Source organism: Thamnophis sirtalis, unplaced genomic scaffold (assembly GCF_051295495.1).
Source record: "Thamnophis sirtalis isolate CommonGarterSnake01/CBP01778 unplaced genomic scaffold, rThaSir2_p1.2 scaffold_10, whole genome shotgun sequence".
Lineage (NCBI taxonomy): Eukaryota > Metazoa > Chordata > Lepidosauria > Squamata > Natricidae > Thamnophis > Thamnophis sirtalis.
This window is the reverse complement of record NW_028261390.1, coordinates 18,021,994-18,036,250: the sequence shown is the minus strand read 5'-3', so window position 1 is coordinate 18,036,250 and position 14,257 is coordinate 18,021,994. Positions and strand designations below refer to the sequence as shown.

The following is a 14,257-nucleotide window of genomic DNA, read 5'->3' as shown; positions in this document are numbered from 1 at the left end:
TGTGAGGCCATTTTGACAGTCTATGAGATGGTTGCCTAGGTACAATAATGGTAAATTCTCTTGCAGTTTGCCATGCAACTGAAGCCTTGTTTGGGTTCATATATTCATATATTTTGGTTTGACAGTTGACTGAGGTCACATACAGCCCATGGTTTATAAACCAAAATAGCTATGTTCATGAATTATGCTAAGCCAAAAGAATTTCCCCCTCCAAAACTCCACACTTATTTAGAATCAAATAGAAGCATATTACATGCCCTGTGTCAATTATCCATGGGTCATTTTCCATTGTGAGAAAGTATTACAAATATTCAATTTAAAGTTGAACAGAAGGCAAGAAGTAGAGCTGAAACAAAACTACAAGATGTCATTTTAATTCAGTCCCAATCTAATCTGAAGTAGAATGATAGAGACCCTAAAACATGCTTTTTCAATATTTTGAACAGTTATTTTTAAAGTTGCTTTTTTATTACATAAATGACTTTGCTTGTTCAATTTTGAATAAGTATCTCCAGACCTATAATTGTTAATCATCCCCAGTTGCCATCAATAACCCAGTGGGTACAATCACTCTTGCAGTTGGAGCATTATCAAGAAAGGATGCAGCCTTTGCTGACTTGACCAGTTTTAAAAATGTACTTGAATGAGAGTCTACTTGGAAGTGCAGGACTACAGACTAGGTCAGTGATGGCGAACCTTTCGGCATGGAATGCCCAAACTGGAACGTGCACGCCGGAGTGCCAGAAACTGAAGACCAGCTGGTCTTCAGGTTTCCAGTGCTCCAGCATGTGCAAAGACCAACTGGCGCACCGGAAACCAAAACTGCACCTGGCAACAGCAAAGACCAACTGGCCAGTGCACATGCCCACAGGGACAGCACTGGGTGACACCTCTGGCACGCGTGCCATAGGTTCGCCATCATGGGACTAGATCATACTGGCTGGGAGCTGAAGTCCTCAAGTCCTCAAGTTGCCAAAGTTGCGGGCCAAAACGAGCAAAAATGGTCCGTTTTTTGCAAAAACAGGCCTGTTTTTCGTCAAAAAAATTGCATGCATAGCCTTATGGAGGCTTATAGAGTGCTGCTTGGGACTGAGCCCTCTCCCCAAAATGGCCTGTTTTTTGCTCATTTCTGCTCTCCCCAGCCCCCAGGAGCTCTCTGAAAGCCTCCATAAGGGTATGCAAGGCCATTTTGGTGAAGGGGGCGGAGCTTCGGGAGGCAAAAAATGCTGTATTCGATGGATAAGACGCACCCAGATTTTCAGCCTCTTTTTTGATAAAAAAGGTGTGTCTTATACTCTAAAAAATATGGTAGTTGTGTTAAGCACTGCTAAAGTGGAACTAATCTTTAGATGACCCTAACTGTTATCTCCAACTGTTTCGGAGGGAAACTTTGAACATTCATATTTGGGTGAAGTTTTTTCCATGAATCATGATAGGTTAAGGCCTGTATAAATTACAGGCATTTGCCTGCTGTTTCTCAGTTTCAGTTTGAGTCAATAAATGCTGTTGTATCTATGCTGGTCTGGTTCTTGCCTATTGAAGCCCACTACACAATACAGTGAATAAGCAATGTTAGCTTTAGCTTTTTAAGACTGTAAAATGCATAGCTGATTAGTGAGGTAAACTGGCAGTCATCCTGCTTGATTTTTCCAGGCATGACAATAAACTGGTAGATGAAAAGCAGCTGTTCATTTTACAATAGATATAAAATATTGAATTTTATTTTTGCTTTTTTATAAGATTTTTCTTGCATGATTGATGGTTGTATTTTTAACCATTCTGCTGTGTTTAGAACATATTGAGATAATAATTTAAACAGTTATAAACCTACTTGTTGCAATCTCGCAATGTTAATTGGAATATGACTACTATAAGAGTCACATTATCAATTGATTTGTTAAAGCAGACACATCTTTTTTCATGGAAACTTGAAAAAAGAGCTGTTTTAAAGAAGTACAGTGCTCACACCTGTGCAAGTGAGAATCTCTTCTTTCTCATGCTTTTTGCTCACCACAAATAAAAAGGCATCCTTAAAATTTCAAGTAAATGGCAATGAAAATAATTCAATCCTTAAAAAAAATAACAGTGAAGAGATTCTCTGTGCATTTAAAACAAAATTATGTATTTGCATATTTTGATGGAAGGTTTAGGCGCACATCGGCTCCTTGCAACTGATGATAGTTAATTTCAAATTATTATTGTTATTATTAATAGCAATGTTTCTGTGATGTTGATTAATATACTAATAGAACTTAGCAGAAAGAGTTTAGAAATGATGAAAGCCTAAATGTTTTAATTTAATTAGAAATGATTAAATCTGAAATAAACAGGTTCATCCTTGATAATAAATTAACACTTCAATTGGAATCAAGCAAGAACTGTTCAATTAAGAAGTGCTGAATAAGGAAATACATTATTATCTTGCACTAAGAATATAAACATATATAATCATCTGTCTGCTTTCTAAAACTCCTAATATAAGAGTTGAAAATTGTAGCATAGAAAGAAATGAACATAGCAGTAAGTGAATCCTAACTGCATTTAAGGCCTTTTTGCTTGAAATACAACACTATAGCCAGATTCATGATTTTGTGGCCAATATATAAGAATACTTTACTAAACTTAGCATATTCATATTATTTAAATCTTCAAAGATCATCATCTGCTTTGTAGTTTATAGAGAGCAGCAAATAGCTCTCTCTTTAGTGCATGGGAAGGGTACTTTCCCGTTTGCAAGATTTTGTTAATGTAACCTTACAATATAGATAGAGCTTTATCTGTATTCCTGGCTGTGCTGTTTTTCTGGACTAATTCGTAAGGCTAACATCAGTCTTGCCAGTCTCATAAAAACCCTCCCATCCCTCCGTTTTACTCTTCTGAAAACTAGAGAGAGTCCTTTCTGACTTGCTTTCATTACCCCTCCTCTTTCAGACTCCAATTTTGTTCATCAGGCCATTGTCTAGGCTGCAGCTCTCCTCTGGTCCCCCAAAGTCATCCCCACATTCCATTCTGCTAACAACTAAATAATAAAAGGGCTTGCCAAAGTGAGTATGCTGCCCAGAGCTGTTATCCTGGTTCATATCACAATTCAAATGGAACAGCATGGATGTGGCAGTTCCTGCACTGTATCCTTTCCTAAACTTTAATTACAATATGCATGTTTTAAAATATCAGATGCTTTTTTCTGTTAAAGCATTTTTCTGTTAATTGTAGCTTTTCTATACTAACATAATTTGTGGTGCCCGTTTCATCTTATACTTTTTCTTAATTATAGGCCGTCCCACCTCCGGGTTCTTATGAGGTTCATAAATCATTTGAGAAATCACAGGGTAAGAGTGAATATATGCCTCCACGAACTGTGGTGGCTAGAAGAAGGCATGCGTCTTTTCTCAGTGGAACGTTTAGGGAAGAAGCATTAAAGGCCGAGACCGAAATACCAGGTAAGAACATTATGTAATTTTCAAACTGAACTATAACTACATACATTTTAATGATGATGTGTCATCTAAATATTCATCTGCCTGTTTATCATTTATTATTAATAGCTTCATAAGATGTAATATTGGTTGTCTTGCTTCTTAGCTGGTTAAAGAAATGTTAGGAAATTTTAATTCAGCTCAGCAGAGGGTAACCCTTGGCTAAATGTGCTGTATGTGGAAGCTAAAAAGGGACAAATACTGGTTAGGCCTGGATGACATTAGGCCCAGATTAGAGACCAGTCAGTAAATTTTTGTCACAACCTTTGGTTCTACAGTCATATCCGTAAAAATGCAGACATGACCTGGATGCTGTGTATGGTCGTGCATGATGGTGTTCATTGAGCCGAACCTAGGGGACCAATGCTATGACGATGATGAAGAAGAAGAAGATGACTAGTTAGGCCCTGAATGGAAGACTTTCAGATAATATAAGGGTTATAGCCTAGATCAGGAAGTTAAACAATTAGTAACTTTTTATTGTTGCCAAGAAAAGTGCTTGAATATATCCACGCCGTCACTGGGACTTGACCTTGACTTGAATTTTATAGAATTATAGAATTTTAAGAATGTGATTTAAGTAGTGGAATGTTGTCCCCCTCCTTTTTTAAATTTCCCTTTTGCTGATTGCTCAGTCTCACTGATGACGTTACCTGATTGCACAATTAGACTTAGAATAACCTTATTGTCATTTTAAATGTACACTAATCAGCATACATTAAAATGAAATCTCGTTGCATACAGCTCTTAAAAGGTCACTACCTCCAATATACACTACATAAACATGACAAAATAAATAAATAAAAAATTATGCATGTACTTGCATATATTATATGACACAGAGAAACAACACAGTCTCTTCTGGATCTATACATGTACATGGCAAGAAAATCTTGCGAGTTAACCAGGTGGATGGCGTAGGGAACAAAGCTATTACAGAATCTGGTCGTCTTACTAGAAATACTTCAAAATCTCCTCCCAGAAGGGAGCAATAGAAACAGACTGTGAAATGGTTGTGTGGGGCAGGGCTGGGTTCTGGCAGTCAGTACTGCCGGTTCGCTCATGAATACGCTGCACATTCACGAGTGAATAAAAATTGTTCTGTGCATGCGCAGAAGGAAAAACCAAGAGGGAGAATCGGTTCGGGGGAGTGGCAGGCCTGGGTTGCTGCCAGTTCCAGCAACCCAGGCTGCCAAACCACTACCGGTTTGGGTGAACCGGTCTGAACCAGTAGGAACCCACCACTGGAGTGGAGGTCTCTAACAATACTTTGAGCTCTAAGCACATAGCACTTATAAGCAGTATCCTGAATAATATGAAGCAAGCTTCCTATTATCTTCTTGGCTGTTCTTACCACTCTATGGATCTTCTATCTGAGACACTCCTCCCGCCAAACCAAAATAAAACATTTTCATGATATGAACAAAATTCACAAAATACTAACAACTGAACAGTTAAACCCCTTGCTACGTATATCTAATCTATTGGAACTCTAGCATTATCCTTTGTAAAACAACAAGACCGGGTTCATATATAACATGATAAATCCTAAAAGCTGATGAGGAATCCAAAACAGCTCTTGCAATGATAAACATTGTCTTCCTTACTTGGAATTTGTAGTTTCAGGTGATATTCGCTATACAATAAAGCCTCGCTATGGCTTTGGTTTTGTTTTTGGCTTGTCAGAATCGTGATATATCTAATTCATATTTGGCACGTGTATTCAAAGTTAATTAGTTAAGACATTTAAAATATTCCTTAGCCTGTTTCAGAGATAAATTCAAAGTGATGTTCAGTAAGATATGAAACCACAAATAAATCACATATAAAACAAAATATTAATAAAACTATAATAAAATAAAGGATGAAAACATAAAAAGGAGCTCCATTAAATTTTGACTCAGTTATCTATTAAAGTAAACTTCTTTGAAGGCCAGTAATAATATGGCTGACAGGTATCTGTTGGAAAAGAATAAATCACTAGGTATGCAAAATGCAAGTTAAAATTGTAAGTTCCATTTCATTTCATTTTTGCCTTGATTTTATTTAACTATTTAGCTTTTCTGTTAACTAATACTTCATTTAATGAATCAAATTACATAATTTTAGTTTGATTCTTAAGACCTAATTCAAGGGTTGATCACTGTTGATTTACAAGACAATAAGATTAATAAATTTTGATTCCAAAAAATGAAATTCACAAACTTTTCACAGAATAAAGTTGTTTTCATTCTGTTCAGCAGTCAGTAAAACGATAAGTAAAATATATACTATGAATATCATCAGAATACAGAATAAGATAAGAATATTATCAGTTCTGGGATAAACTTTATCGATGGTTGGAATATAAAAGGGAAAGGCCAAAATAGGCATGAGCCAAGATTCATAGAATGGAGACTAGAATTATGTATGAAATGATAAATGTGAGAATGTACAAGATGTACAAACCAATAGGGCTGGAAATAGGTTACTTTTTTTCTTTGGTATGGATCAAATGGTAAAAAAACAGTGTGGCTACAATGTATAACTGAATATCTTAGCATGCATGACATAGATTCTGCCAGGACGGTTTACACTGTGTCCAACATTTTAATTTATGTTTAATAAAAAACTTTTTAAATTAGAATATAGAATAACAGAGTTGGAAGGGACCTTGGAGGTTGCAGGAAACCCTATATCATTAATTGGTATACCTATCAAGAGTTGAGTTTATGTCCATGGGGCTTGTATCACCGTCACCACTAAGAATACTCAGAAACTGGAATCTAGTGCTAGTTTTTGTCATATATTACAAGATGAGAAGTTTCTAAATATGAAGAGACATCAAATGCAGAAATGAGAACTATAGACAAAATTTCTTTGTGTATTATTCCATAATTTCATATATGGAAAATGATCCATTTGTTCAGCTTTTCCCCAGTAAAAGCCATGCAAATTGGAAATGATGGGAGTTAAAATGCAACACAATGCAATTTATGCCTTATGCTGAGCATTTGTTTACAAAACCAACAGCCTTATCTTACCCATTGAAGTACTGCTGCATCTTCGGCTGTGCTGTTGTAGAAAAGTCTTTTTGAAGGTTAATTTTGCAACCTGCTCTAGAGAAAAAAAATATGCCAGATTGTTTAAGTAAATCATTGTAGAGAGCCTAATCTTTTACTCCAAGACATAAATCTACCACTTTGCATTGTTACATTAAAAAACACACACCTCTTAATGCATCAGTGGCAATCACTGTTCTGAGACTGAGGTGGTAGGATTCATTGTAGACACAGTTTGTCCCAACAAATGAAGGCCATTGGTACAATGGAACGATCTTGTGTTTCCTAAATGATATTTGGATATTTTGTTGATATGAGATCCTTGTATATAAAAATAAAATTAAAATATAGCAATGGATCAGCAAATGTTCATTTTTATTTCAGTAAAATTACTGCCAATATAAAATACAAAGCTACTTTATGATTTTAAATACCATCTTAAAATATTCTACATTATTAAGAATAATATTTGCTTTAAATGTTGCTACTATTTTGCTATTATGAAAGAATAGGTGTGTGTGTGTGTGTGTGTGTGTGTGTGTTTGTGTGTGTGTGTGTGTGTGTGTGTGAGAGAGAGAGAGATGCAGCCAACTCTGCTTTATCAGTTAACATTGTGTGTTTAGACTCATCTATCATTATTTCTGTTACATTGTATTTGGTAGATATGAGCTTTGCTTAGTGCAATTTTTGTGTGATTGATGTTTAACACTTAATTAGTAATAACGTGAAACAATGTACAGCTATTCATTCATTGCGTTGATTCTAAGAGCTATCCTTTGAATCATTGCTAAAACTCATTATGTTTCGTGGCACATTCACACAGGAAATTACTTGAAGTAACAAATAAATTTTATTTTCAAAATTAATTGGACAGATCACATAATGGTAGTTGTGTCCACTTTTTCTATGACTTTGTCCAGTCCCTTTTAATAATACAGTTACTGTGCTGTGAAAACTAATTAAATCTTCTCTTTAGTTTTTGGCTTGTAACATTGTATTCCAAAATAGCTGAAAGTATTTAAAGCTTGTAATCTGTACTCTTAGGCTGCATATGTAAAAGCACAAGGTGGCCTGGAAACAAAGTTGCAGCAAACTTCTGTATTATTACTTGATATATTTAAGCCACCAATCCCACCTAACTAAGTAACAATCCAGTAAAAACAATATAGCTAAAGATAAAGGTTCTCTTTGCACGTACCGTATGTGCTAGTCATTCCTGACTCTAGGGAGCGGTGCTCATTTCCGTTTCAAAGCCGAAGTACCAGTGCTGTCCAAAGACGTTTCCGTGTTCATGTGGCCAGCATGACTAAACGCCAAAGGCGCATGGAGCGCTGTTACCTTCCCACCAAAGGTGGTCCCTATTTTTCTGCTTGCATTTTTACATGCTTTCGAACTGCTAGGTTGGCAGAAGCTGGGACAAGAACGGGAACTCACTCTGTTACACGGCGCTAGGGATTTGAACCGCTGAACTGCTGACCTTTCTGATCGACAAGCTCAGCATCTTAGCCACTGAGCCACTGCGTCCTTTATATAAACATATGAAACATTAATAAAAGAAAAATAACCATTGTCAGTAACCAACATCCATCCTTGCGTCTAGCTTATAACACCATTGTAAGAATTCTTCACCATCTCTGGATTTCCAAACACAGTGACAGCCATGTCTTTAAGGGCCTTCTGAAAGCTTGGCATGGTCAGGGGCAATCTAAGTTCTAGGGGGATGCTATTCCAAAGGATGGGTGCCAGGGTAGAAAAGGCTCTCTTCCTGAGTCCCACCAGTGACACTTTTTCCACAGATGAGACCCATAATATACCTCGCCTGTTGGTCTGGCTGGGATGGTTAGATTTAACCAAGATGAAGTAGTCCCCCAAATTAACCTGGTCCTGTGCCTTATAAAACTTTATAGGTCAATACCAAAACCTTGAACTGAACCTAAAAATATACTGGCAACCAATGCAGCTCATGTTGCTCAAGTGTAATGTGTTCTAATGAAAGAGTGCACATAATAGCATATAACCATCAAATATTGTGCCCACATGTGCTTCATATTGCTATTCCTCATAAGAAGGTTACAGGCAGTGATCTTGTGTGGGTTTGAACTCCTAGAGGTGAAGGGATCAGTCATCAAGGTCACAACCACAGTAGAGCCTTTTGAAGGATACTAAGTTTGCTAACTTCGGTTTCTAACCATTTTAGGAAATTGCTTATTTAACCATCTTAAAAGCTATTAGAGATATTTGGAACAACAAGTTTAAAAAGCTACCTAGTGATTTCTGAACAAAAGAAAATTAACTATAAGTTTAAGAACTTGAAAAAATTAAAATAAAAGGCAAAAAACAAAGTAAGATTTTGAAGTAAGAATACAAGAGTCCAGACAAATTTGGAACATTGAACTTTTACAATAAGATTTTGAACCTTAGTATTTGGAACTTATTATATAAAATAAAAAACATTTTGTAGAAAACAATTTTTGTCCACTATAAGTCAAAACAGAGATTAAAGATATAAAGCTTTTATGATGAGACAAAGAGTTAAGAGATCAAATGCTATGATAATATTAAAGATTTTCAGAAGTAAAAGAAAGGAATATAAAGTTGATTTATTTGATCAAGGTTAAAATAAGACATGTTTTTGTAAAGGGTTTATAAACCTTTTATGGATTTTTGGGTGATACCAGGATTGAAAAGTTGGTATTTTACAGATTTCCTTACATATAAGGGATGCATATTGGAAGAAGAGATATCTATTTATAATCTTAAAGAGTGAAGTGCTACTAAACTTGTTTAGACTTGTGAGGAAGACTGGAAATCACTTCTTTATATGTTTCCCCCCCATCTCACTTTTTTCTTTCTTCCTTCTTTACAATCTTCTCTTTTTACTTTACTTTATATCTTAGTTTACATTAGTTTTATTACTGTAATTAAAATATTCATTAAAAAAATGGAAGTGTGACAGCAACATCCGAAAGAAGGAGTATCAGAAGCAGGAGAAGTACCAGGACCTGAAGGAGGAACTGGAGAGGGTGTGGAAAGTAAAGACCAAAGTGGTCCCTGTTGGACCACTTAGGGCATTGACTCTTAAGCTGGAACTATGAGTCCAGCGCAGTGGTGTGTTTCAAATTTTTTTACTATCTATTCTGTGAGTGTGGCCTATTTTGTGGGCATGGCTTGGTGGTCATGTGACTAGTTGGAAGTGACTTGGCAGTTGTGTGACCGAGTGGGCGTGGCCAACTTGTAAAATGTGATGAAACTCACTTAACAATGCTCTTGCTTAGCAACCAAAATTTTGGGCTCAATTATAATCATAAGTTCTCTCCCTTCCTTCCTTCCTTCCTTCCTTCCTTCCTTCCTTCCTTCCTTCCTTCCTTCCTTCCTTCCTTCCTGTGTCTGTTTCTCCCTCTCTCTTTCCTTCCTTCCTTCCTTCCTTTTTCTTCTCTAGGTAGTGTACGTAGATAGCCGAATCTTCCGCTCCTGTCCTTTCTCGGCTGTTAGAAGAAGCCTGCACACATTTCCTTCTCTTTGACAGCTGCCTAGTTTCTAATGGGGTGGGGAGAAATCCATGTGTTAGAGGGATGAGAAGGCCGAGCTTCTGCTAGGGACTGCCTTTCCTCCCTCTCTAATGCATGGATTTCTCTGCACCCCATTGGAAACCAGGCAGCTGTCAAAGAGAAGGAAGCATGCGCAGGTTTCTTCCAACAGCCGAGTCCTCTGCTCTTACAAAGGAAGTGGGTGGGCGGGGCAAGCATGGTGCGGACAGATGGGGCAAGAGAGTGAGTGGTGAACGGGCAGGTGAGGGGAGCGAGCGGAGGGGGGGCAGGCCAGGGGAAGGACCATACCAGTATGGGGCCTCTGGGGCCCCCGGTACAGAAATGGATATCCAATTCCAGCCCCCCGTACGTGCGTCCCAGGGTGTACCGGTCAGAACCCACCTCTGGTCCAGCAGATCCCAAGAACAACACCAGAGTTTTCTGTCCAAAAGCTTGCAATAGTAGGAGCAACTAAGCTACTATGCAGAACTCTCAAATTACCAGGTCTCTTGTAGAGGATTGAGAAAGACATATCACCCCTAAGTGCCTGAAGGCATTAAAAAAAAAGATGGACATTTTGTTTATTTGTTCTTTGGGTTTTTTAAATGTCTCTTACTTGTGCAGCAGTGTCTTGTGCTGTATTCCATTATACTCAGATGGATATTAAAGTAATAATTATTAGATGCAATATAATATGGGGAATTGCTTTGGGGGAATGGAGTTCCATTTGAATTGAGCAGCATTATATCATAGCTAATATGATTACAAAAAAAGGTGTTAGCGATAACTTCATTGTGCTATTGTGAAACAGTAGCTTTTGCACTAGTTCTCAAAACATTTCCTGGTTTTGGTCTATGCTTGTAATAAGTAGTCAGTATTTTAATGTCTTGTGCCATGAAAATATGATATTGTTGGATATCCTTTCCTAAAACTTGGACCTTAGCATCATGTCTCTTCTATCACCGTAGATGGTGGTTTTCTAATTTCTGATTCTGCAGAATCTGAGCCCATGAACATGCCATAGAATAGAATGATGCAGGATGACAGACTAAAAAGTCTGGATTATTTTTTCCTGGGAGAAGTGCAATGATGTTTAAGTTGACTTCTCTTCTTCTAAAGCAAATTTTGAGGATGCTGTGAAGTTCTTGCATGAAGGGGATTTACAACAGGGGTGGGATTCTACTGGTTCTGACTGGTTCGGACAAACCAGTAGCTCCGACGATCAGCTGGGAGTGAACAGGTTTGCTCTGACTTTCAGCTGGGCCTGCCTGCCCGCCCCTCAGAGTGGATTGCCACGCCTCAGCTGTTTGCACTGTGGCTACAGTAGAAGGTAACTTTTCAAATGCACTGTGCACACGTGGAGCACGAAGTGTGCACTCAGCGAACCGGTTGTTACACCAGTTGAATCCCACCACTGATTGACAACTATTGTTCACTAAAATGCTAATCTTGCCTGGATATGAGAGAGCTCGTCAAATTCAGAATAAAACGTCCTATAATCCATTGAACAGAGTTTTCGTTTGTTTTGGTTATGTTTCAGATAATAATTCCCTGGTTATTTGTAATAAGTATGCCTTTCTCTTTTGCACTGCATTTTGTTGGAAATGAAATATTATCTAAAGGGACCTCTACAATGGATCTCAGTGCTTCCCTTGACTACTGTATCATATCTCTTAAAATCATAAGTGGAGGCTTGAAGATCTCCAGATACTTGTTAGTTGGAGTAGCAGGATCTGAAGGCTCCCGAGGTATTCAAATTGGTCTGTGTAGACACAACTGCCAGAGAAAGCAATTATAGCTTGTTCCAAGTGAACATTTGAAAACGTTGGCACAGTGCTTTATGCAGTCTTTTTTTTTAACCTTTCTTTTAGCATGGAAGAAGTTGCTAGAGATGTTTTAAAAATGTGTGCTGAATCTCTTGAGAAAAGCAACAAACCGCTTAATATTTTGGACTACAGTAGTATTAATGAAGAACTCCTGTCAACTGCCTTGTTTAAAATGCTCCTGAACCACATTTAATATGAGTACAGATGCCCATTTCTCTTCCTCTCATGAGAGAACTTCAAATATTAATACAGTGTGGAAATAATAAAAAACAGAGAAATAGGAATATCAGATGCAGAGTAGGAGTATGCTATATAAGAATTCTTTTTTCCTTTAATGCATATAGATTAAGTTAGTAATAAGAGTTGCTTTTTTCCAAGCTTTCCGTACATGATGCATTTTTTTTAATTGAATATTCAGAGCAACGGACTCTCTTAAATACAAAAATTTCAATGTAAATTGAGATTTACAATGTTCCTCAATTTTTTCATTGTTCATTCCTTTTTAGTGAAATTCTAGATAACCTTCAAATTCATTTTAATTACCTTACATTTAAAATTACTATGATTATAGTTAGAGTGTTAAAGATAGGCATAAATCAGAATAAAATAGCTCTAGATCAGGGGTATCAAACTTGCGGTCTGAGGGAGGATACGTCACATGTTGGTCACGCCCATGCCTGTTTTAGCGAAGGGAGGAAAGGTTGTGATACATCATGTGACAATATGATAACACAAGTTTGACACCCCTGCCCTAGATCATTTCTATCTTCCATCTAACCAGCATCTTCTAATCTGCTACTCTTGCATCTACTGTAGAATAGTAGACTAGATGTTTTTGTGATGTTTTCAGAAGGCCATGATAGGTCTTCAGCAATCATCACATGGAGATAATATGATTTCTGTAGGGAGAGTTTCCTTAGCTATTATAGTTAGCAGTTAGATTTGACTTGTTCCCAAAGGGAATAATTGACCACATGACATTTAATTAATGCATGCTTTAATTCTCATAAATTCTCTTCCAAAACAATAAACAATAAATTAGAATGAAATTTAGATAGTCATCCTGGTATATAAGCTGTGCTTCTAGTACACTTTTGAAATGTTTGCTGAAAACATTGGTCTTTTCATCAGAAAAAAATGAAAGATTCTATATCTTGAAGTTCTTTTTTACTTGTTTAGTTGTCTATGGAACTGATTTTCCTGATAGGAGAGAATCAACACCATTAACTTTCCATTGTATGGCATTTCATGTTTTTCCTTTCATTGAGCTCAGTAATTTTGCATAATTGGACTAATATTTGTTCTTTCTGATGTTTTTTGTGAACTTGGCAAAACCTTTCAAAGGAAAAATAAAGAAAATTTACTTATTGTTCAGCTATGTATATAAGACCATTGAGGTGCATGAAATCTGACAAAAAACAAATTGCAACCTAACATTTTACATACTGTAGATAGTATTAGCAAAGGCCACGGAGACAATCATATTCAGGCTCAGCTACAGAAAAAATTGAGGACTTTACAGTTGGGTAATTACCATCCCAAGAAAGATGGGCATTGAGGAACGATTGAATTAAGTAAGAGTATTTAGAAGCAGCAAATTATAATCGTAATTACTAAAGGTGAAGGCCATTTAAGAAAATACATTGATCTATAAGAAGTATTTAATATTTAAAAGCAGAGAAATGAAGTTATAATGTCAAACATGTTTCTTCCCTTGTTCTCATCAAATGATTGGTAATATACTTGCCCTGATTCTGAATAGTATTGTGAATGTATGTAACTGTAAATGTCTGGGTCTTGGGATATTTGTGGTTGTTTCACATATGGCATTGCTTCCATGGATGAAGCTTCCTATGCATACCATTCTAAGTTTAAGCTTATAGCTTCCAATACAGACAAGGACAGGTTGATAACTTGCTGGTGCATGGAACTATGACTGTTTAAACAATTATTATAAATAATACAATCCTATATCTAAGTATCTATGTGATCCGCTATAGCCCACTGTAACAACATTGCCAAAAAGACACTAAGAGTTGTTAACCTAACCCTGTGTAGCTTCTTCTCTGGTAACACTGTATCACTAAGCAGAGCATACAAAATATTTGCTAGACCAATTCTTGAATACAGCACATCTGTTTGGAACCCGCACTGCATATCAGAAATTAATACAATTGAACGAGTCCAGAGATATTTCACGAGAAGAGTCCTCAACTCCACTGCTTGCAACTGAATACCTTATGCTACCAGACTTGAAATTTGGGCCTAGACAACTTAGAACTACACCGCTTTCAGTCTGACCTAAGATAAAATTATCTATTACAATGTTCTACCTGTCATTGACTACTTCAGCTTCAACCATAACAATACACGAGCACACAATAGCT

General features: G+C 36.9%; 1 protein-coding gene across 3 annotated transcripts in view; it reads left to right on the top strand.

Moving 5' to 3' along the window:
- The window catches only part of STPG2 (sperm tail PG-rich repeat containing 2), a 181,563-nt gene that overhangs the window by 70,569 nt on the left and 96,737 nt on the right, over positions 1-14,257 (top strand). For all 3 annotated transcript variants that reach the window (XM_087723775.1, XM_087723774.1, XM_087723773.1), the window contains one exon: positions 3,275-3,440. In XM_087723775.1, the coding sequence (XP_087579901.1) occupies positions 3,275-3,440 (166 nt within the window). The remainder of the gene's footprint in view (positions 1-3,274; positions 3,441-14,257) is intronic.